The sequence below is a fragment of the Brachycentrus maculatus genome, unplaced genomic scaffold, assembly GCF_059751285.1.
Source record: "Brachycentrus maculatus isolate JH-2025_06_01 unplaced genomic scaffold, ASM5975128v1 h1tg000504l, whole genome shotgun sequence".
Classification (NCBI taxonomy): Eukaryota; Metazoa; Arthropoda; class Insecta; order Trichoptera; family Brachycentridae; genus Brachycentrus; species Brachycentrus maculatus.
In genome coordinates this window covers 11,303-39,286 of record NW_028281250.1, presented here as the reverse complement: position 1 = coordinate 39,286, position 27,984 = coordinate 11,303, and the positions used below count along the sequence as shown (strand labels likewise).

Sequence of the window (27,984 nt, the reverse complement as noted above, 5' to 3'; positions counted from 1 at the left end):
GTTTCAGATTTTCGTCTGATATAGAAGCATCAACAACAAAAAATGGATTCCGAAGAATATCGCAGAAGAGGTAAGTAGTATTTGCTTAGAGTCTTAACCAACCATAACTTTCTATTGTATATTAAATATGCTTCTTACCTTATGTTTTTCCCATTTATTCATTTTAAATAAAATAAAATAGTCTGCCTCCATAGTGCAATGGTCAGCACGCTCGGCTACCGTTCTGGAGGTCCCGGGTTCGATTCCCAGAGGGGTCGAATAAATATAAGTGATTTTTTCACTGTAATATTTATTGAATATTACCCTGGACTGGTACCTAAAGCGAAGGGCTGATCACCTTTCCTTCGTGTGTAAACGATCAAGATAACACTGTGTTCACATAAAACAGTGCCCTATGCACCACTGGGGTGCGGATAAGGGTTTTATTATTATTATATTTATTTTAAATATGCTTCTTATGCCTATTTATTATACCTGTTTATTGTTTTTATATTTTGCCATGTATTAGTATTATTATTTTTTGACATCTCATCAAAGATGAAGAAGAATATGGAAGTCTGGGCATTTACGGGGCTGACGACTGTCATAGGCTGGTTTAAGTGATCACTTTACACACGTGTAACATTCACCAATTCTACCCATTATTGACAACCACACTACTCAAATTCTTGGAAGTTCTATATATATGAACCAATTTAGAAACCTTGTTCTTGAATCACTAGAACTTCACTAGAGACATCTATTGGTGAGATGTAAAGAAGCTTTTTTATTTAGCAGAAACTCTTATGTTAGTATGTGAGATCCGAATCCTGGATTATAATCACACACATGAGAAACGCCAGAAAATACCATTTTCATTTTTATTATTAAGCTTATAATTTGACCAGATAATTTATTTACAACATTTTGGTCGTCAGCCCCGTAAGTGCCCAGACTTCCATTTTCTTCTTCATCTTTGATGAGATGTCAAAAAATAATATGAAAATAACTCCTGTAATTGGAGATAATCCAGATTTTGTGAACAAGTATTTGGACACACTCAAAATGTTGTATTAGTATTAGTTTTGGTAATTTAAAAAAATGTTTTTATAACTTTATTATTTGTGTTCCAGTCTTGTTAACCTTAATCCCATGTCCCAAAATGGGAAATAGAAATTACTCATCGGGAATATTACATATCGCTCACTCCTTTCAAGAACGTCATAAATCAAACAACTTGATTTTTCAGGAGAACGTTTTTAAAGTTCAAACATAAAATACAATGTATTAAAAATAAATATCAAGCCACTTATTGAACTTTTTACTGTGCAACAGATCTTTTTAGGTAAAACCTGAAGGTTTTTTCTCCATTTGAAAAATATTTAGCAAATTCAAAAAAATAATCAAACAAAACCTTTTCTTCAAAATGCAAAAATTACACTTTCTGCCCTGTAGCGGGTAAATATTAAGTTAAAAATATGCCGCTTTTGCTGGGATATAGTACATTTTCTGGGCATTACAAAAACATGCACAACTAAAAATTTACGATTTTTGATTTATGACGTTCTTGAAAGGAGTGAGTGATATGTGACTTATGTATGTAATACGTATTGAAAAAATAAAAAAATAAAAATCCTTAGAATCCTAACTGTCCATCAAAACTCCTGCCTTAATTTTCCCTCTACCTTCTTCCCTAAACTCCCTTTTTCCTTTGCTTTCCTTATTATCATCAATTTGTACTACACGAATGTGTAAAGGATGAAGATTGCTTACAAAACAGATTGGTATAGCATTCTATTGTCTCTGCCTATCCCTACGGAAAAGCAGCGTATTAGTTTGTTAGTTAGACAAATTTCCAAAAAAAAAATCCAGTATCTGATGGAAAAAACAGTACAAAATTTATGTATTAATTTTAAATCAAACAGATTTTTCGAGTCTACTAAGTTGTATTTTATTAACAAAAACACGTAAAAAATTATATTATGACCATTTTTTTCACCCTGTTAGGGCATTATCAAACGAAATATTCGTCTGATAATGCCCAAACAAGGCGAAACAATCGTCACAATATTAATTTTTTATGTGTTTTTGTTAATAAAATACAACTAAGTAGTTTACAACATTTTGAGCGTGTCCAAATACTTGTTCACAAAATTTGGATTATCTCCAATTACAGGAGTTATTTTTAATACGAAAATAACTCCTGTAATAGCCCGTAAACGACCAGACTTCCATATTCTTCTTCATCTCTGATGAGATGTCAAAAAATAATACAACTAAGTAGGCTCAAAAAATCTGTGTTTGATTCAAAATTAATAGAAAAATTTAAATGGAGTTCTACAAATTAAACGCCAAATCATCAAATAAATAGTAGAAAATTATTAATTCCATTGTGTTTCAAATAAGGGATGATTTTTTCTGTAATATAGAAGGTATTGCTAGTTTGCAGTGTGTAAATGTCTTTCTAAAAAGGACATGGAGACATTACGATGATCCCTTGTTTATAGACATCCGTTACCACCCTTGGCGCTGTGAAATCTCGTATTGTATTGCGTCCCGAGCTTCTGTTAGGGGTTGAAAACCATTTTTCCAATGATATCGATTCCAATACTGTACAGGGTTGAATATTGCACTACGTAAATCTCACAAACAACCGTTTTAATTTTTTAAAGAAATATACGTACGCACATACTCATAAGAATTTATTAAAAAAAAACATGGTTTGACCCTTTAGATACGATTTTTTTTAAATAATTCATGTAATATTTATAGCACAACATATTTTTGCTAATTTAGTTTGACGGGAAAAACAAATATTTAAATAGATTTACAACATTTTGAGTGTGTCCAAATACTTGTTCACAAAATCTGGATTATCTTCAATTACAGGAGTTATTTCATTATATTTTTTGCCCAGAAATGCCCAGACTCTCATATTCTTCTTCATCGTTGATGAGATGTCAAAAAATAATATGAATAAATTGTCTGGTCAAATTAAAAGCTTAAATAATTTTTCTGGTGTTTCTCATGTGTGTGATTATAATCCAGGATTCGGATCTCACATACTAATAAAACAGTTTCTGTTCAATAAAAAAGCTTCTTTTCATCTCACCAATAGATATCTCTAGTGAATTCCTAGTGATTCAAGAATAATATTGAATGTCGAAATTGGTTCATATATATATAGAACTTCCAAGAATTTGAGTAGTGTGGTTGTCAATTATATAGTGGGTAGAATTGGTGAATGTTACACGTGTGTAAAGTGATCACTTAAACCAGCCTATGACGGTCGTCAGCCCCGTAAATGCCCAGACTTCCATATTCTTCTTTATCTTGATGTCAAAAAATAAAAGTAGCATTAATCAGTCTTGATAATAAAGCGGTTAGCTTCGGAACTGGTAGACATTTTAATTAAGTTACATTTTAATTATAAAATTGAAAATCACAAATTTAGTGCTTCTAATATAAATTATATGAAATATTCTGTATTTTAAAAGCTTTATTACCTATGTGGTATGGTAATTAATATAACACTCTCCTTATCATTCATAGTCCACATTGTGTAATAGGCTAAATAAGTGGTATTACATTCATAGTCCACATTGTGTAATAGGCTAAATAAGTGGTATTACATTCATAGTCCACATTGTGTAATAGGCTAAATAAGTGGTATTACATTCATAGTCCACATTGTGTAATAGGCTAAATAAGTGGTATTACACAAAGTGAACGATGAATGATAAGGAAAAAGACATATTATAAAATTTTTGAAACTCATTCAGTATTCAACATTCATCTTAGTAGAGATATCAGTGGAAATCTTTACAAAACTTTAGATTTTTCAGACGCAAAAGGTTGACAATCCCCGACCAGAATACAGCAGTTGAAACTGGTGTAAATGTATTTCCAATAATGCTAGATATATTTCACGCAATTACTTTTCAAACTGTTTCTTTATTTTATTGAATCTGACATAGCTTCTAAATTATATATTTGTAGCTTATACAATTTGATTATATTAGATAAAGAAGAATACGGAAGTCTATGGGTATTAAGTCTATGTTAACATGACAAAACTCCCAAGTCTACTTAGGACACACATTTGTGGACAAGGATTTCGACACGTCCAAAATAAATAATAATAAATTATAAATTGGTCAAAATGATGTGAATAAAAAATATTTATTTAATTTAAGTTTTACTCGGTAAATGCCACTATTTTTTAAAAATCTTTTATGACACGTGTTGATACGGATATCGCTCACTCCTTTCAAGAACGTCATAAATCAAAAATCGTCGATTTTCAGTTGTGCATGTTTTCGGAATGCCCAGAAAATGTACTATATCCCAGCAAAAGTGGCATATTTTTAACTTAATATTTACCCGCTACAGGGCAGAAAATTTTGTTTTGGATTTTGAAGAAAAGGTATTGTTTAATTATTTTTATACTAAATATATACTAAATAATATATATACTATATATACTAATTATTTATATACTAAATATTTTTCAAATGTAGAAAAAACCTTCAGGTTTTACCTAAAAAGATCTGTTGCACGGTAAAAAGTTCAATAAGTGGTTAGATATTTATTTTTAAAACATTTAATTAAACTTTAAAAACGGTCTCCTGAAAAATCAAGTATTTTGATTTATGACGTTCTTGAAAGGAGTGGGCGATATGTATATTACTACAAAGTGACTGCCGAATCAATTAATGAAATAAGTAATGTTATTTCGGGATTATATTGAAATTATATCGCTCACTCCTTTCAAGAACGTCATAAATCCAAAACTGTCAATTTTCAGTTGTGCATGTTTTCGGAATGCCCAGAAAATGTACTATATCCTAGCAAAAGTGGCATATTTTTAACTTGATATATACCCGCTACAGGGCAGGAAGTGTTTTTTTTTGCATTTTGAAGAAAAGGTATTGTTTAATTATTTTTATACTAAATATAAACTAAATATTATATATACTATATATACCAATTATTTATATACTAAATATTTTTCAAATGGAGAAAAAACCTTCAGGTTTTTAACCTTAGTTTTCCAGTATGTATTTTTAAAAATAAAATATATTTATATTCTAAAATAAAGCGATTAAGGGACATTTACTGAATTATATTGTAAAAAAAGGGCTTGGTATCACGTTTACTGAATTATATTCTTCAGAAAGTGTTAAAAGTGTCGTTTACTGAATTATATTCTTTAAAAAACGGCTTGAAGTGACGTTTACTGAATTATATTATTAAAAGTAGAGTTTGAAGTGACGTTTACTAAATTGTATTCCTTAAAAAACGGCTTGAAGTAACATTTACTGAATTATATTATTAAAAGTAGGGTTCGAAGTGACGTTTACTGAATTGTATTATTAAAAAAAGGACTTCAAGTGACGTTTACCGAATTATATTATTGAAAATAGGGCTTAAAGTGACAATTCAATTCAATTCAAACCCTTATCCGCACCTCAATGGTGCATTGGGCACTGCATTATATAAACGCAGTGTTATCTTGATCGTTAACACACGAAGGAAAGGTGATCAGTCCTCCGCTTCCAGGATAATATTGAATAAATATTGGAGCGAAAATTGAAGTGACAATTACTGAATTATATTACAATGATTAAAGAAAACACTTGTTTTTTACCACTTGAGTTTTATTATAGACTACATGTTTCAGAAGTCAAACTACTTACTTAAGTTATTGTACAGACCTGAATGATGGAAGTTTAACTTCTGGAACATGTAGTCTATAATAAAACTCAAGTGGTAAAAAAAAGCGTTTTCTTTAATCATTGTAACATGTCTTACAACAAAGTTAATGCCGAAACAATAAATAAAATACTGAATTATATTCTTAAAAAAAGAGCTTGAAGTGACGTTTACTGAATTATATTTAAAAACTTACTGAATTCTTCTATTGCGAGTAAGGCGTTAATGGAACCTCCGGATGAGGACAGTATTTTTCAGTCTATTTTCTCTCTTTGTTCCGGTGGATGGAGTTTCCTTGACCAGTGTTTTATTTACTTATTTGATGTAGACTATTTGATCGTCCTTTCAAATTCACATCAAGGATGCTTCAAGCATCTTTCGTTCAATCCGAATCCAATCAAGGCAGCTTTTATCTCCTGCCACTATTTAAACAAACTGCATTAAAAAATTCTAGAGATTTCTAATTTGACAATATTATAATTTGTTATGCTGTTCTTTGCAATAAGGAGACTAAGCTCTTGTGCTTGGAGAGGGACTTATTATTATTTATTGTTTATGTTTGTGAGCGATATATATATATATATATAATATATATATATATATATATATATATATATATATATATATATATATATATATATATATATATATATATATATATATATATATATATATATATATATATATATATATATAATATATATACATATATATATATATATATATATATATATATATATATATATATATATATATAATATATATATATATATATATATATATATATATATATATTATATATATATATATATATATATATATATATATATATATATATATATATATATATATATATATATATATATATATATATATATATATATATATATATATATATATATATATATATATATATATATACACACTTCTAACCCTTATTAGCCCTCAATGGCGCATAGGCACTGCATCGCATCGACATATGTCATGTGCTTCAGTTACCAATCCAAGGTGATAAAAATTAAAATTGAAACGAAACAATTCTCGTATTTCTTCTGACTCTCCTGGTAGTATCTCCAAAAAAATACTCAAAATTAGCTACAGCTCCCAGACACGAGTCCCACAGGACTCTACAACAGGATACAAGTGTTAATTGAATTCCAGGCAAGGAGATGGTGGACTACATAGCCGACTACCTGGACTCCGTGGCGTCCAAGCGCGTGTTCCCGGACGTGCGTCCCGGCTTCCTGCACGAGCTGCTTCCGGAGTCGGCGCCGCCCGAGGGAGAGCCCTGGGAAGAGATCATGGCGGACGTCGACAGGGTCATCATGCCGGGGGTATGTGCTCTTACAGAGGTCATGAGGAACACGTGTTGCATGGGTGATAAGTGGAAATGTACCAGGAGACGAGAAGTCTGAGAAGGTTGACTAGATATGGCAAGAGCCTTTTTGCAGTCACACTGAACAATCCTCAAAGATATTTTTCTATTGTAGAATATAAAAAAAACAGCTTTGTAATTTTTTCCACATTAATTTTATTTGACCAGCAACCGGGTTTCGTCCTAAGCGACATCATCAGACTGGTGTGATGATACACACAACAAGGCAGGAGTTGAAAACCATGATTTTATATAATTTTTCTTACATATGAATCTAAATTGAAAGAGTTTAAGTATTGTGTTATAATAATAATTATATGTTAGTTATGGTCTCCGCCTCCGTGGTGTAATGGTCAGCACGCTCGCCTACCGTTCTGGAGGTCCCGGGTTCGATTCCCAAGGGGGGTCAAATAATTATAAGTGATTATTTTACTTTTATATTTATTCAATATTACCTTGGACTGGTACCGGAAGCGGAGGGCTGATCACCTTTCCTTCATGTGTTAACGATCAAGATAACACTGCGTTTATATGATGCAGTGCCCTATGCACCATTGGGGTGCGGATAAGGGTTTGAATGAATGAATTTTCATCAAATGGCGAAAACCTCTAAGGCTTATCCAAGATATTTAAATGTTTTTGTGACATGTGTATTTTTTTTCTCAGGTTACTCACTGGCAGAGCCCACATATGCACGCCTACTTCCCAGCTCTAAATTCCTACCCATCACTTCTTGGAGATATGCTGGCCGATGCTATCAACTGCCTCGGCTTTACTTGGGTATTCATTTCAATGCTAAATTCAAATTTCATGGCATGTTGCGCCATCTCGTTGAAACCACAGCTCTGTCGCGTTTTATTTTAGCACCGAAAGGGAACGGTTAAAAATCACATAGTCGAAGTAATACCCCAGACAATCTCGACTCCCTATAAAACCATTGACGGTGCGTGGAATATTGTGGATGGGTATCATCGTTGAACAACGAACTAGACGAAAATATCCACATCTTCTAGTACACAACCATGATACACGATTTACACACAACGAAGGTTTGATAGTCCCAAGAATTAACAATAAATATGGGAGTCCAACACTGCAATATATCGTTTCTCTTAAATAGGCAAAAGAAGCATATTTGAAATAAACAAATGAGAAAATGTAAATAACGAGAAAATATGACTAATTAGAACATAAATATATATATATATATATATATATATATATATATATATATATATATATATATATATATATATATATATATATATATATATATATATATATATATATATATAGAAGCGGAGGGCTGATCACCTTTCCTTCATGTGTAAACGATAAAGATAACACTGCGTTTATATGACGCAGTGCCCTATGCACCATTGGGGTGCGGATAAGGGTTTTATTATTTTATTATTTTATTATTATATATATATATATATATATATATATATATATATATATATATATATATATATATATATATATATATATATATATATATACATATATATATATATATATATATATATATATATATATATATATATATATATATGTATATATATGTATATATATATATATATATATATATATATATATATATATATATATATATATATATATTATATATATATATATATATTTATATATATTATATATATATATATATATATATATATATATATATATATATATATATATATATATATATATATATATATATATATATATATATATATATATATATATATATATATATATATATATATATATATATATATATATATATGTATATCTTTCCATAAAGTATTTTTTCAGATAATTTATTTTGGATGCCCGAATGGGTTCTATTTTATTTATGTCAAGCAGCTGGTTAATTTGGGTATAGGCAATATACTTTAAGGGCCTCTTTCCAAATTTAGTAGTGATAATCGGCTCCACATGCATTTTGTTATGTCCTCGTGTATTATGATTATGAATTTCTTTGTTAAAAAATATTATTATCTTTTCCTCTCCAGGCTTCGTCTCCCGCTTGTACGGAGCTGGAGACCGTGGTGATGAACTGGTTAGGGAAGATGATTGGCCTTCCAGAAGAGTTCTTGCGTCTCAAGGGCGACAGTCCGGGAGGCGGAGTTATCCAGGTTTGTGTGATTCCATATTATAGATGTCCCAACTTGAGGCTAAGCATCTATCGTTCTTTATACGATAGATGATGGAAGTCTGAGCATCCCAGGGCTTCCGGCATTTTAAACTCCCATTTTCAACATTCGTCTAGGCACAAGACCTTAAACCATTTTTTTATATAGAAAGGCGTTGCATAAGAAATTCATTGCTTCATTCATAAAAAAAAAAAAAAAAAAAAAATGATAGACTTTTTGTCAAACTATAAATTTATTCCATTCAATTTTAAAAAACAACTAAAAGTCATTCTCTGAACATATCCAGCCCGTCTCAAACTGAGGATACTCATATGGACTCCTTTCCCACTCCTACCATGTCAGTCTGTATCTTCCTACTTTTCTCATTCTACCTGGATATCCAATCACAATTCATTAAGGATTTCGTATGTTTGGCATTTTCTGTAAATGTCCAGCCCATCTCAACCTGAGGAGTCTCATATGTTTTCCATTCTCACTTGGTTCTACCATCTCAGTCTGTATCTTCCTACTTTTCTCCTTCTACCTGGATATCCAATCACAATTCATTAAGGATCTCGTATGTTTGGCATTTTCTGTAAATGTCCAGCCCATCTCAACCGGAGGAGTCTCATATGGACTCCATTATCACTTGGTTCTACCATCTAAGTCTGTATCTTCCCACTTTTCTCCTTCTACCTGGATATCCAATCACAATTTATTAAGGATCTCGTATGTTTGGCATTCTCTGTACATATCCAGCCCATCTCAAACTAAGGAGACTCATGTGGACTCCTTTACCACTCCTACCATCTCAGTCTGTATCTTCCCAATTTTCTCTTTCTGTATGAATCTTCTTCTTTGGTCTCAATCCTGCGGATTGGTCTGTAGCAACAGATGACATCTCTTTCGCCATTCTCGCCTATTTTCGGAAGTCTCCTTCAGCTCTTTCGGAAGTCGCTTAGGTATTCGCGGCGTGGACGTCCTCTGGCGTTTATTCTCTCGATCTTCCCCTCTTTTATTTGGTGCAGGAAACCCTCTTGCCTTAGCCCGTGGCTGAACCATTCGGCGCGTCTTTTGGAGATAGTCGCGAGTAGGTGCTTCCTTTCCTTGATCAATCGTAGCACCTCGTCGTTGGAGATGTGGTCTCTCCAGGATATCCGAGCATTCATCTATAGATCCTGAATATCCAGTCATAACTCTTTTCATCATCTCTTTTCATCATTCTCTGTACATGTCCAGCCCATCTCAACTTAATTCTGTTTTTTTCTCCATACAGACAACAGCCAGTGAATCCACCTTGGTCTGTCTGCTGGCCGGAAGAACCAGGGTTATAAAGCGCCTCCAGGAAGTGAACCCGGAACTCGAGGATGCGGAAGTCAACGCCAGATTGGTAGCCTACTGTTCCGACCAGGCCCATTCATCCGTGGAAAAGGCTGGACTCATAGGTGACAATTTAAAAGACACATCGCTCACTTCTATCAACAACATCATAAATCAAAAAACTTGATTTTTCAGGAGATCGTTTAATGTTTCAGAATATAATAAAATGTATTAAAAATAAATATCGAACCACTTATTGAACTTTTTACTGTGCAACAGATCTTTTTAGGTAAAACCTGATTTTTTTTCTGCATTTGAAAAATATTTAGTATATTTAAAAAAAAAAATTAAACAATACCTTTTCTTCAAAATGCAAAAACAACACTCTGCCCTGTAGCGGGTAAATATTAAGTTGAAAATATGCCGCTTTTGCTGGGATATAGAACATTTTCTGGGCATTCCGAAAACATGCACAACTGAAAATTGTCGATTTTTGATATATGACGATGTTGAAAGGAGTGAGGGATATATTCCCTAAGAACTGAAGGTATTACAAACAGTAATAAATACACATGTAAGCGATTTTTCTAAAAGTCTTTATTAATATGCTGAATCAATTAATGAAATTATAGTTTTTTGTTAATAAACTTTGCATTATTGTGTAGGTCTTGTGAGGATGAGGTACATAGAAGCCGATGAGAACCTGAGTATGAGGGGAGATAAGGTGATAGAAGCCTTGCAGAAGGACAGGGCAAAAGGTCTCATTCCTTTTTGGGTATGTGCCATTTTTTAAAACTTTTCCATTAAAACTTCCATCTCGCATATTTGTTCTCATTCGTTCATTCGAACTCTTATCCGCACCCCAATGGTGCATAGGGCACTGCATCATATAAACGCAGTGTTGTCTTGGTCGTTAACACACGAAGGAAAGGTGATTTCTTTTTCATCTTTAATGAGATGTCCTAAAAAAAATGAAAATAATTCCTTTAATTGGAGACTATCCAGATTTTGTGAACAAGTATTTGGACACACTCAAAATGTTATAGATATATTCATTCATTCAAACCCTTATCCGCACCCCAATGGTGCATAGGGCACTGAATCATATAAACGCAGTGTTATCTTGATCATTAACACACGAATGAAAGGTGATCAGCCCTCCAATTCAGGTACCAGTCCAGGGTAATATTGAATAAATATTACAGTGAAAAAATCACTTATATGTATTTATTAGACCCCCCTCTGTGAATCGAACCCGGGACCTCCAGAACGGTAGCCGAGTGTTCTGACCATTACACTACGGAGGCAGCAATCCAAAACGCTATCTCATTTGTTTAATTTTTTTTATTGATTCTTTAGCATTTTACAATACCATAATATCATAATTCAAGTAAAAATATATATAATATTGATACAAAAAAGATCCCACAAAGGCATGGCCTGTGTGTGGGTATACACTATATTTTAGGTTATTGCAAAGGGCACTGGCAAGAATACAATATATATCAAAAATAAAATAAGATTAAAAGAGCTAATATAAAGTACAAATATGTATATATTAGTTATTATACAGACTTGAATGATGGAAGTTTAACTTCTGAAACATGTAGTCTATAATAAAACTCAAGTGGTAAAAAACGAAGTGTTTTCTGTTATCATTGTAACATGTTAATGCCGAAAAAATAAATAATAATAAAATACAAATATTTGTATTTTGTATATTGTATATTAAAATTTAATGCCGAAACAATAAATTATAATAAAATACAAATATTTGTATTTTGTATATTAAAAGCGCGCTTCAGAGTGTCAGAAATGAAGTCTCTAAGAAGCACATCAGGCAAGAGTCTTCGAGATAGAATAAGAAACGCCAGGATCAGAGAAATACGCGAGATGGAAGATGTCGTTAGGTGGGGAAGGGAACGAAGGAGACAATGGTATGCGCGTGTGAGGAGAATGGAGCCATCCAGACTCCCCCACATCGCACTGTACGGCCAGCCCCAAGGTAGAGAAAGATTGACAGCTGAGAATCGACATCGCAGGAGGCTAATCCCTTAAAAACAGGCCACGAGGCCTACAGCAAGATGAAGAAGAAGAAGAAGATATTGAAAGCATACTAACTTTGTGGTATGGTAATCATACTCTCTCCTTGCCATCCAGTGTTTACTTTGTGTAATACTATTTTTTTTAAACACTTATTTGTGACTACCGGTTTCGGAAAATTGTTCCATCGTCAGGTCATGAAAATTAAAATAAAATGATTACATTAAAATAAATAAAATTACTACGATTTGACATTTATATAAGAATATTTTTTTTTAATAAAGTAGATGCTCGAATGTTGAAGAGACAAAGAATATCTGTAAAGACAGCTGTGTGAGGCGTTCTATTGTATCTGACTACTTCTGCGGAGAAGCGGCGTGATAGTTAGTTAGTTAGTCAATTAGTTAGTGAAAAAGCACGTCCTATTAGTATTTAATAATTGGGATTTTTTTCGTAAAAATAATAAAAAAGAATAAATAAACCATCTGTATCGAGTTTCCAGTCAGCTTTAGGTGCGCAGACATTGATCCCTTGGAAATAAATAATTAGTTTTATAATCAAAGTAAAAAGCTTCTTCTACTCGACAACAGATGGTGCCTCGTCGCTAATTGTATTCTCTTTGATCGCATTCTTATTTCAAAAACTAAGGGGACATCCGGCTAAAGTGGCCACACACATAGGACGTTTGTCCACTACACGGAATTGCACAGAATTTTACCGTCCGGCGGTCAGTTAGCGTTTTAAAACGACGATTGGCTTGGATTGGCTCGTGTTTTTGTCCATCTTTTTTTGGATCGGTACGTGAACACGTTGCGCTTAAATTTGATCATGCTAAACAGTCGTAGTCGCTTTCATTTTTCAAAACCGGACTGCCGGACTGTAAAATTTCGGGTAGTGAACAATCGCCCATATCCAGTAACTTTATATCCGATTTTACCATGAGACAGAAGCGTTCTTCTAACTCTTATCCGCACCCAATAGTGCGCAGGGCACTGTGTGGTATAGAAGCAGTGTTATCTTGATCGTTAAATACGCGAAGGAAAGGTGATCAGCCTTGCGCTTCAGAAGCTAAGACAAAAGTGTACTTAGCTGATATTCTGTTGTATGGAAATGTTGATTTTTTATGGTTAATTGTCGTTCTTGTTTTTTGAAATATTGATGTGTATTAGTATCATCGTATTTGCTCGAGATAAATGAGCGAGATGATGAGTGTGGCGTTCCATCCTCTCTGCTTACCCCTTCAAAGAAACGGCGATAGGTTGATTAAAGTAGTTGTAATAGTAGTAGTACAAAATAAAATTTACTACTACTACTACTACTATCATCAAGCCGTTTCGACTCCTATCCTGACCACTTTCAAGTATTTGGCATACTTGATCGTGCCAAGTTTTTCTCGGTCTTCCTCTACTCTTTTTTTTCAATATACATTTTTTTTTACCAAACAAAAAATTAATATCATTAATTTTGTTAAATTTTGTGTCTGTCCGTAGTGTAATGGCTACCGTTCTGGAGGTCCCGAGTTCGATTCCCAAGGGGGGTAAAATAAATATAATTGATTTTTTCACTTTAATATTTATTCAATATTACCCTGGAATGGTACCTGAAGCGGAGGGCTGATCACCTTTCCTTCGTGTGTAAATAATCAAGATAACACTGCGTTTATATGACGCAGTGCCCTATGCACCATTGGGTGCGGATAAGGGTTTTATATTATATATATTCATATTTATAATTCTGTTAAAATATTTAAATAAAAGTTTTTTTCGTGTATTTTTTGAAGCCAATTAGCCCCGGTATCCTCTTCGAGGTGGGTTTATTTCGATACCCACAATTGTAGCGTCCCTAAGGGACCAATCTGTACAGTATAAAGGATTCCCTACTCTTCCAGGATTACAGTACTCTCTGGAACAACAAATTAATTACGTCCAAAGGGATTATTTATCAAAACCGGTGATATTTTTATGTTTTACAAATATCAGCTGCAGAGGTCATTAGCGGAGTTAGAAAATATCGCTCTTAATCAACTTCTTAAAGTCTATAATCTTCTATATATGGTATACACGTATACAGTATCGAACAGATTAATTGAAACAATTTATTTAATTTTTAATTGAAACGATTTAAAATTTCATGTAATTCGTGATTGAAAATTCTAGGCAAAAACACTCAATATCTCGCTAGAGGCATAAAACATATATATATATATAGATATATATATATATATATATATATATATATATATATATATATATATATATATATATATATATATATATATATATATATATATATATATATATATATATATATATATATATATATATATATATATATATATATATATATATATATATATATATATATATATATATATATATATATATATATATATATATATATATATATATATATATAAATATATATAAATATATAAATATATATATATATATATATATATATATATATATATATATATATATATATATATAATTATTTTTCAGGCGGTAGTTTTACTTTTCCCCTGTAGATGAAAACATCTGTTAGTTTTCGAAACTAGTCGTGTATAATGTGTTAACTAACTAACTCACTAACCATCACGCCGATTCGGCGTGTAGGCAGAGAGAATAGAGCGCCACACCACTCTGTCCTTGCAAACATTCTTTGCCTCTTCCACGTTCATGCATCGCCTCATACATACCCGCCGATTGTTACGACTCCTAACCTGACCACTTTCAAGTATTTGGCACACCTGATCGTGCCATGTTTTTCTCGGTCTTCCTTACAAGAGTTTAATTATTAAAAAAATAATATATTTTTAGCTTTGCGCCTCCTTGGGAACCACTGGCGCCTGTTCGTTTGACAACCTGCAGGAGCTCGGTCCTATATGCAAGGCCGAGGGACTCTGGTTGCATATAGATGCTGCGTACGCCGGAAGTGCATTCATCTGTCCTGAATTCAGGTAATATTTATCTACAATTTATTATTAGGTTCAGAAAGCTGAAAATTGACGATTTTTGATACATTACTTGAAAAGGTGTGAAAAATTATTCATTTTTTATTTTGTTTTTTAGACATTGGATCAAGGGAATCGAACTTGCAGACTCCTTCGCGTTCAATCCTTCGAAATGGCTGATGGTCCATTTCGACTGCACTGCTCTCTGGTAGGAAATCTCATCGAAAAATCAGTGTTTGATTTATGACGTTGTTGAAAGAAGTGAGCGATATGTCATCACATTAACTGGGACAGTGAATACCTATGTTTAACTGAAAAAATTTTAGTGTAATTTATTTAAATTATTTAAATCTTTAAAAAAATATTTTAGGGTGAAGAACAGCAAATCGCTTCACAGCACTTTCAACGTGAATCCGATATATCTGCAGCATGAGAATTCAGGTATAAAATTTTATTTTTCCATCACAAAAAAAATATATATTCTAAATATTTTACCGGATGTGTCTGTCCGCCCCTGTAATATCGTGGTTAGCGCATTTAAATACCGTGCTGAAGGCCCTGGGTTCGATTCCAATGAGGCATTTAAATAAATATGTATTAGTGACTTTTCTCTATATGGATTACAAACTATTGAAGTATAGGGTAGGGTTAAATTTGATAATGAATACTGATTTATCAGTGTCTTATTGATCTATGAATAATAGTTTTATTTTTTTGCAGGTCATGCCATCGACTATATGGTAAGTTGTATAAATTTTGGATGTATATATATATATATATATATATATATATATATATATATATATATATATATATATATATATATATATATAAACATACATACATAAATCAATTGACAAAATTAGTTAGATTTCAGAGTCGCTTGGATGTTAGGTCTTCTGCCTAGCTCCATTCCAACTTATCATCTTTATAGACTGCTGGGGTCAGCTCTCCTCGTCCTCAGGCTGTAGGTCTTTCTATCATGGACAACGTCACCTAGGCCATGCCTTCGTATCATGTTATCTTCCTGCATCCATGAATTCTTTGGTCTCCCATTAGATGTCTATCGAGGAAGATCCATGGCGATTGCCTGGTTCACAATATGATCAGGTTCTCTGCGTCCTATGTGCTCATACCACCTCCAATTGCCTTTCCTCTACCTTACTATTGATGCCTGTTACAGCCAGGCTTCTGCGAATGCGCGAACTCTTTATCTTGTCTCTAAGGGACACTTCAGCTGACCACTTAAGCATTCGCATTGCAGTAGTTTCTAGTTGCCTAGAGTAGGTGTTGTACATCGTCCAGCATTCGGAGCCATAGAGGAGTGTAGGTCTGACAATTGTTTGGTAGACTTTTCCCTTAAGCTCGGATATTAGGTGATTTAAAAAAACAATACGGTGTTTGAAAATGATGCGGAATACATCGAAACACGTGTCACAGTATACTTTAAGAAATAGTGGTATTTACTAAGTAAGACATTAATTAAAATGGATACATTTTACCACAAATTGACTGCCGAATCCATTAATGATTTAAAAAAAAAAAAGAGATTGTAGGGACGGTTGAGTCGTATCAAGTTTTCATAGGTATAATAAATATGGCAGAACTTTTTATTTATTGATTTGGCGTTTAATATGTAGAACTCCATTTTAATTTATGTATTAATTTTAAATCAAACACAGATTTTTTGAGTCTACTAAGTTGTATTTTACTAACAAAAACACATAAAAAATTATATTGTGATAATTGTTTCGCCTTGTTAGGGCATTATCAAACGAATGTGAAGATCAAATGGACTACGGTCCTTATGTAGCTATATAATTCTAAGTGACAGTTTTAACACGTGCAGCAATAATTTATGGGAGACAACAGTAGCTAATGGGGATGTAGGTATGTACCCTTATATTTATTTTCTGGGAAAGGAAGAATTTGAAGTCCATTTGATCTTCACATTCGTTTGATAATGCCCTAACAAGGCGAAACAATTGTCACAATATAATTTTTTATGTGTTTTTGTTAATAAAATACAACTTAGTAGACTCAAAAAATCTATGTTTGATTTAAAATTAATACATAAAATAAGCAGAACTTTTTCTTCGATTCATTAAATTTAAGAATATATTATAAATTTTTGTTTGTTTCCATTTCAGCACTGGCAGATACCTCTCAGCAGGCGATTCAGGGCTCTCAAACTGTGGTTCGTACTCAGAAACTACGGTGTGAAAGGACTGCAGAAGCATATAAGAGAAGTAAGTTGGTACAGAAACAAAAGCTCCCAGTACCGAAAATAATTATCCAGAATTGACAATTATTTTTTTTTTGTAGGGGGTCCGTTTGGCTCAGAAGTTCGAAGCGCTGGTGTTGGCCGATCCCCGATTCGAGATTCCTGCTGCCAGACATCTCGGTAAGACTTGAAACTAACTAACTAACCATCACGCCGCTTCCCCGCAGGGGTAGGCAAAGAGAAAAGAACGCCACACCACTCTATCTTTGCAAATATTCTTGGCCTCTTCCACGTTCATGCATCTCCTCATACATACCCGCCGATTATGTATATATATATATATATAATTATATATATATATATATATATATATATATATATATATATATATATATATATATATATATATATATATATATATATATATATATAAATAAATATATATATATATATATATATATATATATATATATATATATATATATATTATATATATATATATATATATATATATATATATATATATATATATATATATATATATATATATATATATATATATATATATATATATATATATATATATATATATATATATATATATATATATATATATATATATATGTATATATATATATATATATATATATATATATATATATATATATATATATACATATATTTACACATATCGTAGTCGTACAGGAGAAAGTGACCAACTAACAAAACGTAAAATGTTCAGGAGGGCCATTTTTAGTCACTTTTGCTTGGCAAAAAAATAAACATAAATGCAGTTAGTCATTTTTAACAAGTCAATATATTATACTTCCAAGTTTAAAATCCTTTGGGATGTTTTTCAGGGCAATATTAAGCTAGTAAGATATCAAATAGTCAATGATCACGTTTTTGTACAACAATGCATTTGGTCACTTTCTCCTGTATGACTACGATATATACCACCTTGATCAAAAAGTTCCCGTAATGTGTTCAGAAAGATTAATGAAGATTTTTTTTTTTCAAAAATATCTTAATTTTTCGTTATAGAGTGAAATATGTTATATTTTGCCCAGGACTAAAATTTGAGGACAACATTTTGAGTGTGTCCAAATAGATGACACACTCAAAATGTTATGTTTATATCTCACCAATAGATGTCTCTAGTGAAGTTCTAGTGATTCAAGAAAAATATTTCTAAATTGGTTCATATATATAGAACTTCCAAGAATTTTAGTAGTGTGATTGTCAATAATGGGTAGAATTGGTGAATGTTACACGTGTGTAAAGTGATCACTTTAACCAGCCTATGACGGTCGTCAGCCCCGTAAATGCCCAGACTTCCACATTCTTCTTCATCTTTGATGAGATGTCAAAAAATAAAATTTGAGGACATTGAATCCTCTGTGGTGTAAACGTCAGTACGCTCGACTACCGTTTTGGAGGTCCCGGGTTCCCATGGAGGGTCAAATAAATATAAGTGATTCTTTCACTCCAATATTTATTCAACCTACCTCCACTTCGGGGGTTTTCAGGCTAGCTTGATAATTTTCTTATACTGAAATTTGTGTTTTTTTCAGGAATGGTGGTTTTCAGGCTCCGCGGTGCTAACGAGCTTACCGAGCGCCTCCTGAAAGCTCTCAACGCCAGAGGCAATATCCACTGCGTTCCAGCTTGTCTCCATTCCAGATACGTCATCAGATTCACCATAACTTCCACGAGGACTACTAACGAGCACATTATCGGTGAGTTTTGATTCTTCTTCATCAATTTTAATTGCGTTCTTAACGCTACGTCTCTTTCCCTTATTTTCTGTGTCTAAATTGATCATTTTATAAGCTCAAATAAAAAGTTTAAAAAATATCATCGAGATTCTCAAACGATTTTTCTACTTCAAAATGCAACACCAAGCAATATTTGGCAATCAAACATTTCAATAAACTCCCAAAAGAAATTAAAAAAAAAAGATGATATAAAAATACTTAAAAAAATTAAAGTTCTATACATTTAAATCTTGAAAAAATATACAAAAAAAGACTATTATATCTTTTATTATACCACATCAAACCACGAGTGTCGGTCCCTCTCCAAGCACAAGAGCACAGTTCTCTTTTATGGAGAGGCACAGCGAATCTCCATATGTAAAAATGATTCAAATGTATTATGTTGACGTCGCCCACCTTATCAAGCTGATATACCTTGGGAGTATTAGAAGGAGGGGTAGGGAGATGAATGAAAATTCAGCACAAAAAAATATACTTGAATTAATTTAATTAAAAATATCAAAATTATATGAAAGCGACTTTAACGTAAACTAATCTTAAATTGCTATCTTAAATTAGCTTAAAATTAATTAACCCTATCTTAAATTAAACTTATTCTAACCTTTGGTGGAAAAGATGCGCCGTGATGATGAGGTGGCCGTGATCCTTTGTGAAAAAGCTGCGCCGTTGGATGCTGGGATGAGGTTCTTCTTATGACGGGCCGCCGTGCGATGATTCTCGCTTCTTATTTTCTTCTCCTAGTAGAGCTTCAGCTCTTAATTCGAGGCTTATGACCCGGCGTGGGTCTGCTTTTGATACTCCGGATGAGTAACTCCCTTTTTCTATCTTCTCTCTCCCTGCGTAGAGCTCCCGCTCTTCTCCTCACTTAAGTCTTAAAACCTGGTGTAGGTATGCTTCTTCGTCTGATTTCTCCCGACTGCTCGATCCCCCTGATCTCTCCCGACTGCTGCTTACAACTCCTCGATCCCACTGATTTCCCGGATGCTCCTTCCAACTCATCTTCTTCTCTGTGTCTTCTGGCTGACCAGCCGTCCGACTGGTCGATCTCCTCTTACGACTTACTCCCTCTAACTGATCCTTCCAATTGTTGGCTTCCAAGTCTGACTTCCAAGTCCCCGCTTCCAAGTGCCGGCTTCCAAGTCCCCGACTTCCAAGTGCTGGCTTCTAAGTCATTATTCCGACCAGTCCGACTGGTCGGTCTTTCCTTTTACGACTGATTCCTCCCAACTGATCCTTCCAACTGTTGGCTTCCAAGAGTTGGCTTCCAAGAGCTATTCCGACCAACTGCCGGCTTCCAAGAGCCGGCTTCCAAGAGATTATTCCGACCAGTCCGACTGGTCGGTCTTTCCTTTTACGACTGATTCCTCCCAACTGATCCTTCCAACTGTTGGCTTCCAAGAGTTGCGATCCCACTGATTTCTTCCCGTTATATTCGGTTTCTCTCCTTGAAGATCACGCCCTCGAAACCATTTTTCATTGGCTGACGGTGCGCTTGTTTCCACCCCCAAAATTTTCAACGTCTAGACATCAATTAGCCTTAATTTTATTTATAATATAATAAAGAATGCTCTTAGGATAAATGACCGCCGGCAAACATCTATTATCCCTCAAAGGCCAGCGGGTTGGCGACAGTTTTTTTATGATTCAAACCTTTTAAATACTTTTTAGTTTTATGACAGGTAAATTATAAAAGGTCGGGGCCATAAAAAATATTTGCGCGCACAGAAAAAAATTTTACCTAAGACTAATTAAATTAAACGATTGATAATTGATTATTTTTGCCAGGCTAGAGGAGAAACGTGGTTTCACCACGTCAATGTTATAAATAAATATATAAATATATTAAATGAATAATAAAAAAATATCCGCTTGAACAATATACATATATGTTAACGTTTTCATTTTCATCTTTCTGATTTTTTCTTTTCTGTTAAAATCAAATATTAGTAGCTTATATTAGCTAAAATAAAATAAGATTAAAACAGCTAAAATAAGTTAATTTTATTTCTAAAACTTGAAGGTTTTTTTTTATTTTTTTTTATTTGATAAAAAAAACAATTATACAATACCTTTTCTTCAAAATTCAAAAACAACACTGTCTGCCCTGTAGCGGGTTAGTATTAACTTAAAAATATGCCTCTTTTGCTGGGATATAGTACATTTTCTGTGCATCCCGAAAACATGCACAACTGAAAATTGACGATTTTTTATTTATGACGTTCTTGAAAGGAGTGAGCGATATGTCAAATCGTAATAATTTTATTTGAATGACCCGACGATGAATTGATTTTCCGAAACCAGTAGTCGCAAATAAATGTTTATAAAAGTGGTATTACACAAAGTAAACAATGGTTGATAACGACGTGCCCTACGTAAAGTGCTCTAACTACATTTTTGTCAATTTTGAGATATATGGTGTATATGTTATCAACTGACCGTTACCTACAAATAAAAACAAACAAAAAAATATATTTAAAATAAATTACGCCTAGTTTTCAGTCGTATAAGACGCTATCTACATTGAATTTTCGAAATGAACTGAACTCCTAAAACGCTAACTACTTCATTTTGACAAAGCGTAAAGTTTTAAAATGATTTAACACATTATTTTATCGTATTTTTAATTACGAGGGGAATGTAAGTGGAAAAAGGAGCAGAGGAAGACTGAGAAAAACATGGCACGATCAGGTATGCCAAACACTTGAAAGTGGTCAGGTTAGGAGTCGTAACAATCGGCGGGTATGTATGAGGAGATGCATGAACGTGGAAGAGGCAAAGAACGTTTGCAAAGACAGAGTGGTGTGGCGTTCTAATCTCTCTGCCTATCCCTGCGGGGAAGCGGCGTGATGGTTAGTTAGTTAGTTAGTATTTTTAATGTTTAATACAAGTTTAGAATTTCAGATAAAACCGTTAATTAATAAAAAAAAAATACGTTGAAAAAATCATCCAAGCTCTCTCCTGTAAAGTAACAGATTTGCAGATAGAGTACTTTACGTAGGGGCCGTCGATATGGAGAGTATTTTTTTAAATTTTCTTCATAATCTATGTTTGCTAAAGTATGTCAAAATTTAAATAAATATATTCCTTGTGTGTTTCAGAGGACTGGGCAGAGATAAGAAACGTCGCGAAGGAAGTGCTTCTCGAAGAGTATGGAGCTGAAGACGGCAACATCCAACCTAACAAGAAAGTCAGAGTGACATTGAAGGGTATGTCTTTGTCGTGTTTCAATTTATTATTCTTCTTCCTCGTTTTTTCTTTTAAAAATATGGATTCCTTAGATTTGAAATTGCGTTGTTTAGACTGTGTAAATACGGCACATCTAATTAGAGGTTTTTTTTAAAAATATTTATTAGTTGCCTTAGAAAATTTTCCTTGCCATGTACAAGAATTTATAACATATTCAATTTAATTTATGTATTTATTTTAAATCAAACACAGATTTTTTGAGTCTACTAAGTTGTATTTTATTAACAAACAACACATAAAAAAACACATTGATAAACTAATAATTACATCTACATATAAAAATTCTTAAAATAATATTACCAAAAAAATTAAGCTTTAAAATATTAATTCTCAATATGGCCATGTCAATAAATTCTTCCTTTCCCAGAAAATAAATATAAGGGTACATACCTACATCCCCCATTAGCTACTGTTGTCTCCCATAAATTATTGCTGCACGTGTTAAAACTGTCACTTAGAATTGTATAGCTACATAAGGACCGTAGTCCATTTGATCTTCACATTCGTTTGATAATGCTCTAACAAGGCGAAACAATTGTCACAATATAATTTTTTATGTGTTTTTTGTTAATAAAATACAACTTAGTAGACTCAAAAAATCTGTGTTTGATTTAAAATAAATACATAAATTAAAATGGAGTTCCACAAATTAAACGCCAAGTCAATAAATATATTCAATTTATATCCATCAATCAAGATCCGTCACATAGCCTATTTATTTGTCATATTTTCTAAATAAAATACCACCAAATCCGATAGGTCCTTATGTCCCATTGCCTCATCAAGAACAATAGATTCTTCTTCATCCATGTTGAGATGTCAAAAAATGATATGAAAAATATCTCCTATAATTGGCGATAATCCAGATTTGTAACAAGTATTTGGACACACTCAAAATGTGGTAAATAAATTAAGTGGTCAAATTATAAGCTTAAATAATAAAATGAAACGGATATTTTCTGATGTTTCTAATGTATGTGATTATAATCCAGGATTCGGACCTCACATACTAATATAAGAGTTTCCACTCAATAAAAAACTTCTTTTCATCTCGTAGGTAGGGTTTTAAGTATATAACATAGAATTCGGTCTAGCCTCCCACCAGTCTAATGATGACGGTAACGACGAAACCCGGTCTCCGGTCAAATAAAACAAATGTGGAAAAAATGTATTTAGTTGTTATTTTACTATGGAAAATCCACATAGAATTGTCAGTACAAAAATTGATTTAATAAAATGATTTTAAAATGTTGTAAAGAATATAAGATAAATAATTAATACAAGTTATGAAAGAAATATCATAACTTCGTAAATACAACATTTTGAGTGTGTCCAAATACTTGTTCACAAATCTGGATTATCTCCAATTATAGAAGTATTTTTCATATTATTTTTTGACATCTCATCAAAGATGAAGAAGAATATCACACCAATAGATGTCTCTAGTGAAGTTCTAGTGATTCAAGAACAATGTTTCGAAATTGGTTAATATTTATAGAACTTCTAATAATTTGAGTAGTGTGGTTGTAAATCATGGGTAGAATTGGTGAATGTTACATGTGTGAAAAGTGATCACCTAAACAAGCCTACGACGGTCGTAAGCCGCATAAGTGCCCTGATTTCCATATTTATCTTCATCTATATTAACATGTCAAAAAAAATGATAAATAACTCCCATTGGAGATAATCAGAGTTCTGAACAAGTATTTTTTGGACACACTCAAAATGTTGTTAATAAGAAATGATGAAATAAGTTTCGAATTTTCCTATCGTTTAGTTTTTCTTATTCTCTGATATACGAGTATCTTATTTAATATAATTATATTGACTTCAAATTTGGTTTTTAATTTGCAGAGACCAGAGAGCTGAACTCTGCCTTTGGGACCAGCCTGCTTTTGGCAAACAGCCCGATGAGTCCCAAGATAGTCGACGGTAGCTTCGTCGCCATCCGTGACTATGGGGGACTCCTGAACAAGTATGCAGACACCTTCTCCTCGCTGCAGATTGAGCCGAAAGATAGCCCGGGTTAGTTGTGACTTGAGAGGGTTTTGGTACAGTGTTGGGTTTCATTTGTGTCTACTCTTTTGTATGTGTGTATCTTGTGTATTTGTTATTTTATGTGTGTTTGTATCATTTTTTAACTTTTTTTTATTTTGAGTTGTTGGTGTTTAGTCCAATTTTTGTATCTTTTGATTTATTAATAACGTTCTTGTTTGATACATTTGAAACGTCTCAATTTAACAATTAGCCATATCCTTATTTCAATGATTCAATATGAAATTGTTCCTTTACCTTCTCTGTTGTTTACTTCCCTTGCTTCTATATTCTTCTTTTTCCTTGCTTTTCTTTCCCTTTCTTTTATTTGCATCTCCTTCTCTGCTCTTCTTTTTTCTACTCTCCCTTTCACATTCCTTTCCTTTCTGTATCTTATCATATCTAACCTTCCCATTCCATTCCTTTTTAACCTTTCTCTACCTTCCCTCCTCTTACCTTGCCACCATTTCCAATCTTCATTTCTCCTCTCCTTTCTTCTCCCATCTATTTTTGTCTTTTTTCTTTTAGATTTTTATCATGTCCAGTTATTTAAACATCCAAAATTGACTGCAAGTTGAAATTACTTAATATCAACACTCACAAATGCTAAGGATGCGATGTAATTGAAAACATTACCAAAGGCAGCTTAGACCAATGGATCTCATCCAGCATTTTCCGCCTCTTGGGCAATTGTAGCAATGAGGAGGAGAATCCGTGGCATCATGACCGCCGGGAAGCAGTTCTCCCTGGACTCCTGCATGGACATGGTCCAGGGGATGCTGGCGTCAGCGGCGGAAGACCAACAGGACCACCAGGAGCACGAGGACCGCAAAGACTTGCCTCTCATGACCGAGGAAAAGGAGGACCACGTCACCTCAGGAGGTATGTAAGTCCAATATTTTACATCCTTAAACGTACCTTGTATGTTTGTTAGAAATTGTGTGTTTGTTTGTTTTAAATAAGTAGATATTTTAGTAAATTTGTGAAGAAAAATACGTTTTATATTTGTTCGCCTCCGTAGAGTAACGGTCAGCACGCTCGGCTACCGCATTAGAGATTCCGGGTTCCATTCCAAGGGGGGGTTACATAAATACATGTGATTTTTTCACTGTAATATTTATTCAATTTCTCTGGACTGGTATCTGAAGCAGAGAGCTGATCACCTTTCCTTCATGTCTTAATGATCAAGATAACACTGCGTTTATATTATGCAGTGCCCTATGCACCACCGGGTTAAAAAAAATCTACACATACTCAATACAAGAACCTTCTGACCATTTTTCCTCTTGATTCCTTCATTATGATGCCTTTTATGAATTTTCTCTTTGTTTTTATGTTGATATACAGGTGCCAAATCGATTGTCTCTCGACAAAGATCCTGTTACTATTAGAAAATCGATAATTTCCAGAAATCGAGACGATTTGGTATTATGACAATTTGAACTAATATATAAAACCGGTGCTGGAATAATTAACACGTGCCTTGTCATGCTTTGGGTCTGTCTGCTGTACTGGTCGTGGCCGTGGTGGACACTTAACTGTAATTAACACTGCTTGCTCATTCCATCCCAAAATATTCTATTGGGCTTCTTTTACAAATTTCGTCAATTCTTTTACTCATTTTTTAATACAATTTTTACTCTTCAGTTCAGAAAATAATTGGTTAATAAATAAATCTTTAAATTAAATAGATTTGTATTTTTTTAAACATGTGTCTAAATCATTGTTAAAAATGGTGGATATAATTTCACTTCGGAAATATTGATATCAAAATGTTTTCAATTTTTGTTGTATGATTAGCAGTCTTGAGTAGATAGGTGAATTATATACAGTGCATGAAATGGCGCTTAAACCAGCCAATGGCGATTTCCATATTCCTATCTCAAAAACCTCTTTGTCCATATTATGGTATCAACAAAGAAATGTTTAAAAAACATATATTTACTTTTTATATATTTTTACGAAAATGTTAGTAATACTAGTATATAATATAAATAAATATAAAACTAGTAATACAAGTATTGTTTGCATGCTGTGGTAGTGATTGTCCTGACGAAGAGACGGGTACGTCTCGAAACCGGTAGACATTAAAATCTCGGTGAGGGGTTACATACAAATATTACTAACATTTTTGTAAAAAAAATTATAAGTAAAAATGACTAACCACAAAGTAAATGCTTTAAATATTAATAATATTGAGATTTTTTCTTGAATATCCTTACGTTCAAGTGACTCTGAAATCTAGCTACAGCTTATGCAACACCGCTTATCATGACCCTACTCAGGCTTCAACTTTTTATGTTTCATAGCATATGCCTACTCGTGAGTGGATTTACTCTTTATGTTTAAAGTGACTTTAATTTCATGTAATTCATGAGTGAAAATTCTAGGCAAAAACACTCGCTCAATATTGAGAAAATGGTCATTTTAATTTATTTATTTATTTCAGGGTCTAGTCCGGGCGAAAAATCGTCCATGACTTCGTCGCTAGAGCCATCTGTCAACGAAGACATAAACTACCACAACCTTTTGGACGCAAATCAACTAAGCGTTCCTTCGCAACCGGGTCGACACTATCGATCACGCTCAGTCGACACGTCTCTCACAGGATACATTAAAAACCAAAGCGTCGATAAACCAGAATTCATGCTACCAGAAACGATAAAAACATACGAAACAGACAATATCATGAACAAAAATGAAGAAAATACTTTAGCTGTCACCGATGAAAAAATATTTGCGAATAAACCATGCGAAAACGATCTCTCAGCTTCTTGCAGTAAAGGCGAGAATGGCGTAAACAAAAATGAAAACTTTTTAGTTTGCGATTCCGCCGCTAGGGGTGACGATTACATATCAAACGTCAAAAATCAGGCGGGAAATGGAGAAAATACGTCAAAACTCGCGTACCAACTCGACGACGATGCTAAAATACTCGATAAATTGATGAAAGAAGAGGAATTAGATGTTTTTATTCCTATTTCAACAAGGGAAAAGACCTCTGGAGGGTATATCAAGCGTTTCTTTCAACAATTCAGCGAAGGCTCGTTTGATGTTGATAGCAAATCGGACGCTTCTCCTGGCACTTCAAGTGAGAAAGGCTCTCCCATACGCAAAAGAGTCGACGATATATGCAAAAAGTGCCTGCATTACAAGGGACAGGTAAACGCCAACAAAGA

General features: G+C 33.1%; 1 protein-coding gene across 1 annotated transcript; it reads left to right on the top strand.

The window, feature by feature from the left end:
• Window positions 1-7: 7 nt before the first annotated feature.
• Hdc (histidine decarboxylase) lies at window positions 8-27,967 on the top strand (the record flags this gene model as incomplete). Its single annotated transcript, XM_088272539.1, has 17 exons — window positions 8-70; window positions 6,856-7,028; window positions 7,736-7,849; window positions 9,088-9,210; window positions 10,484-10,652; window positions 11,193-11,302; window positions 15,390-15,529; window positions 15,642-15,731; window positions 15,894-15,964; window positions 16,244-16,263; window positions 17,674-17,772; window positions 17,849-17,927; window positions 19,322-19,486; window positions 22,624-22,731; window positions 24,626-24,796; window positions 25,502-25,687; window positions 27,255-27,967. Coding segments are annotated over exons 1-17 (2,559 nt in total), but the record flags the coding sequence as incomplete, so codon positions are not given.
• Between the last annotated feature and the right edge of the window lie 17 nt (window positions 27,968-27,984).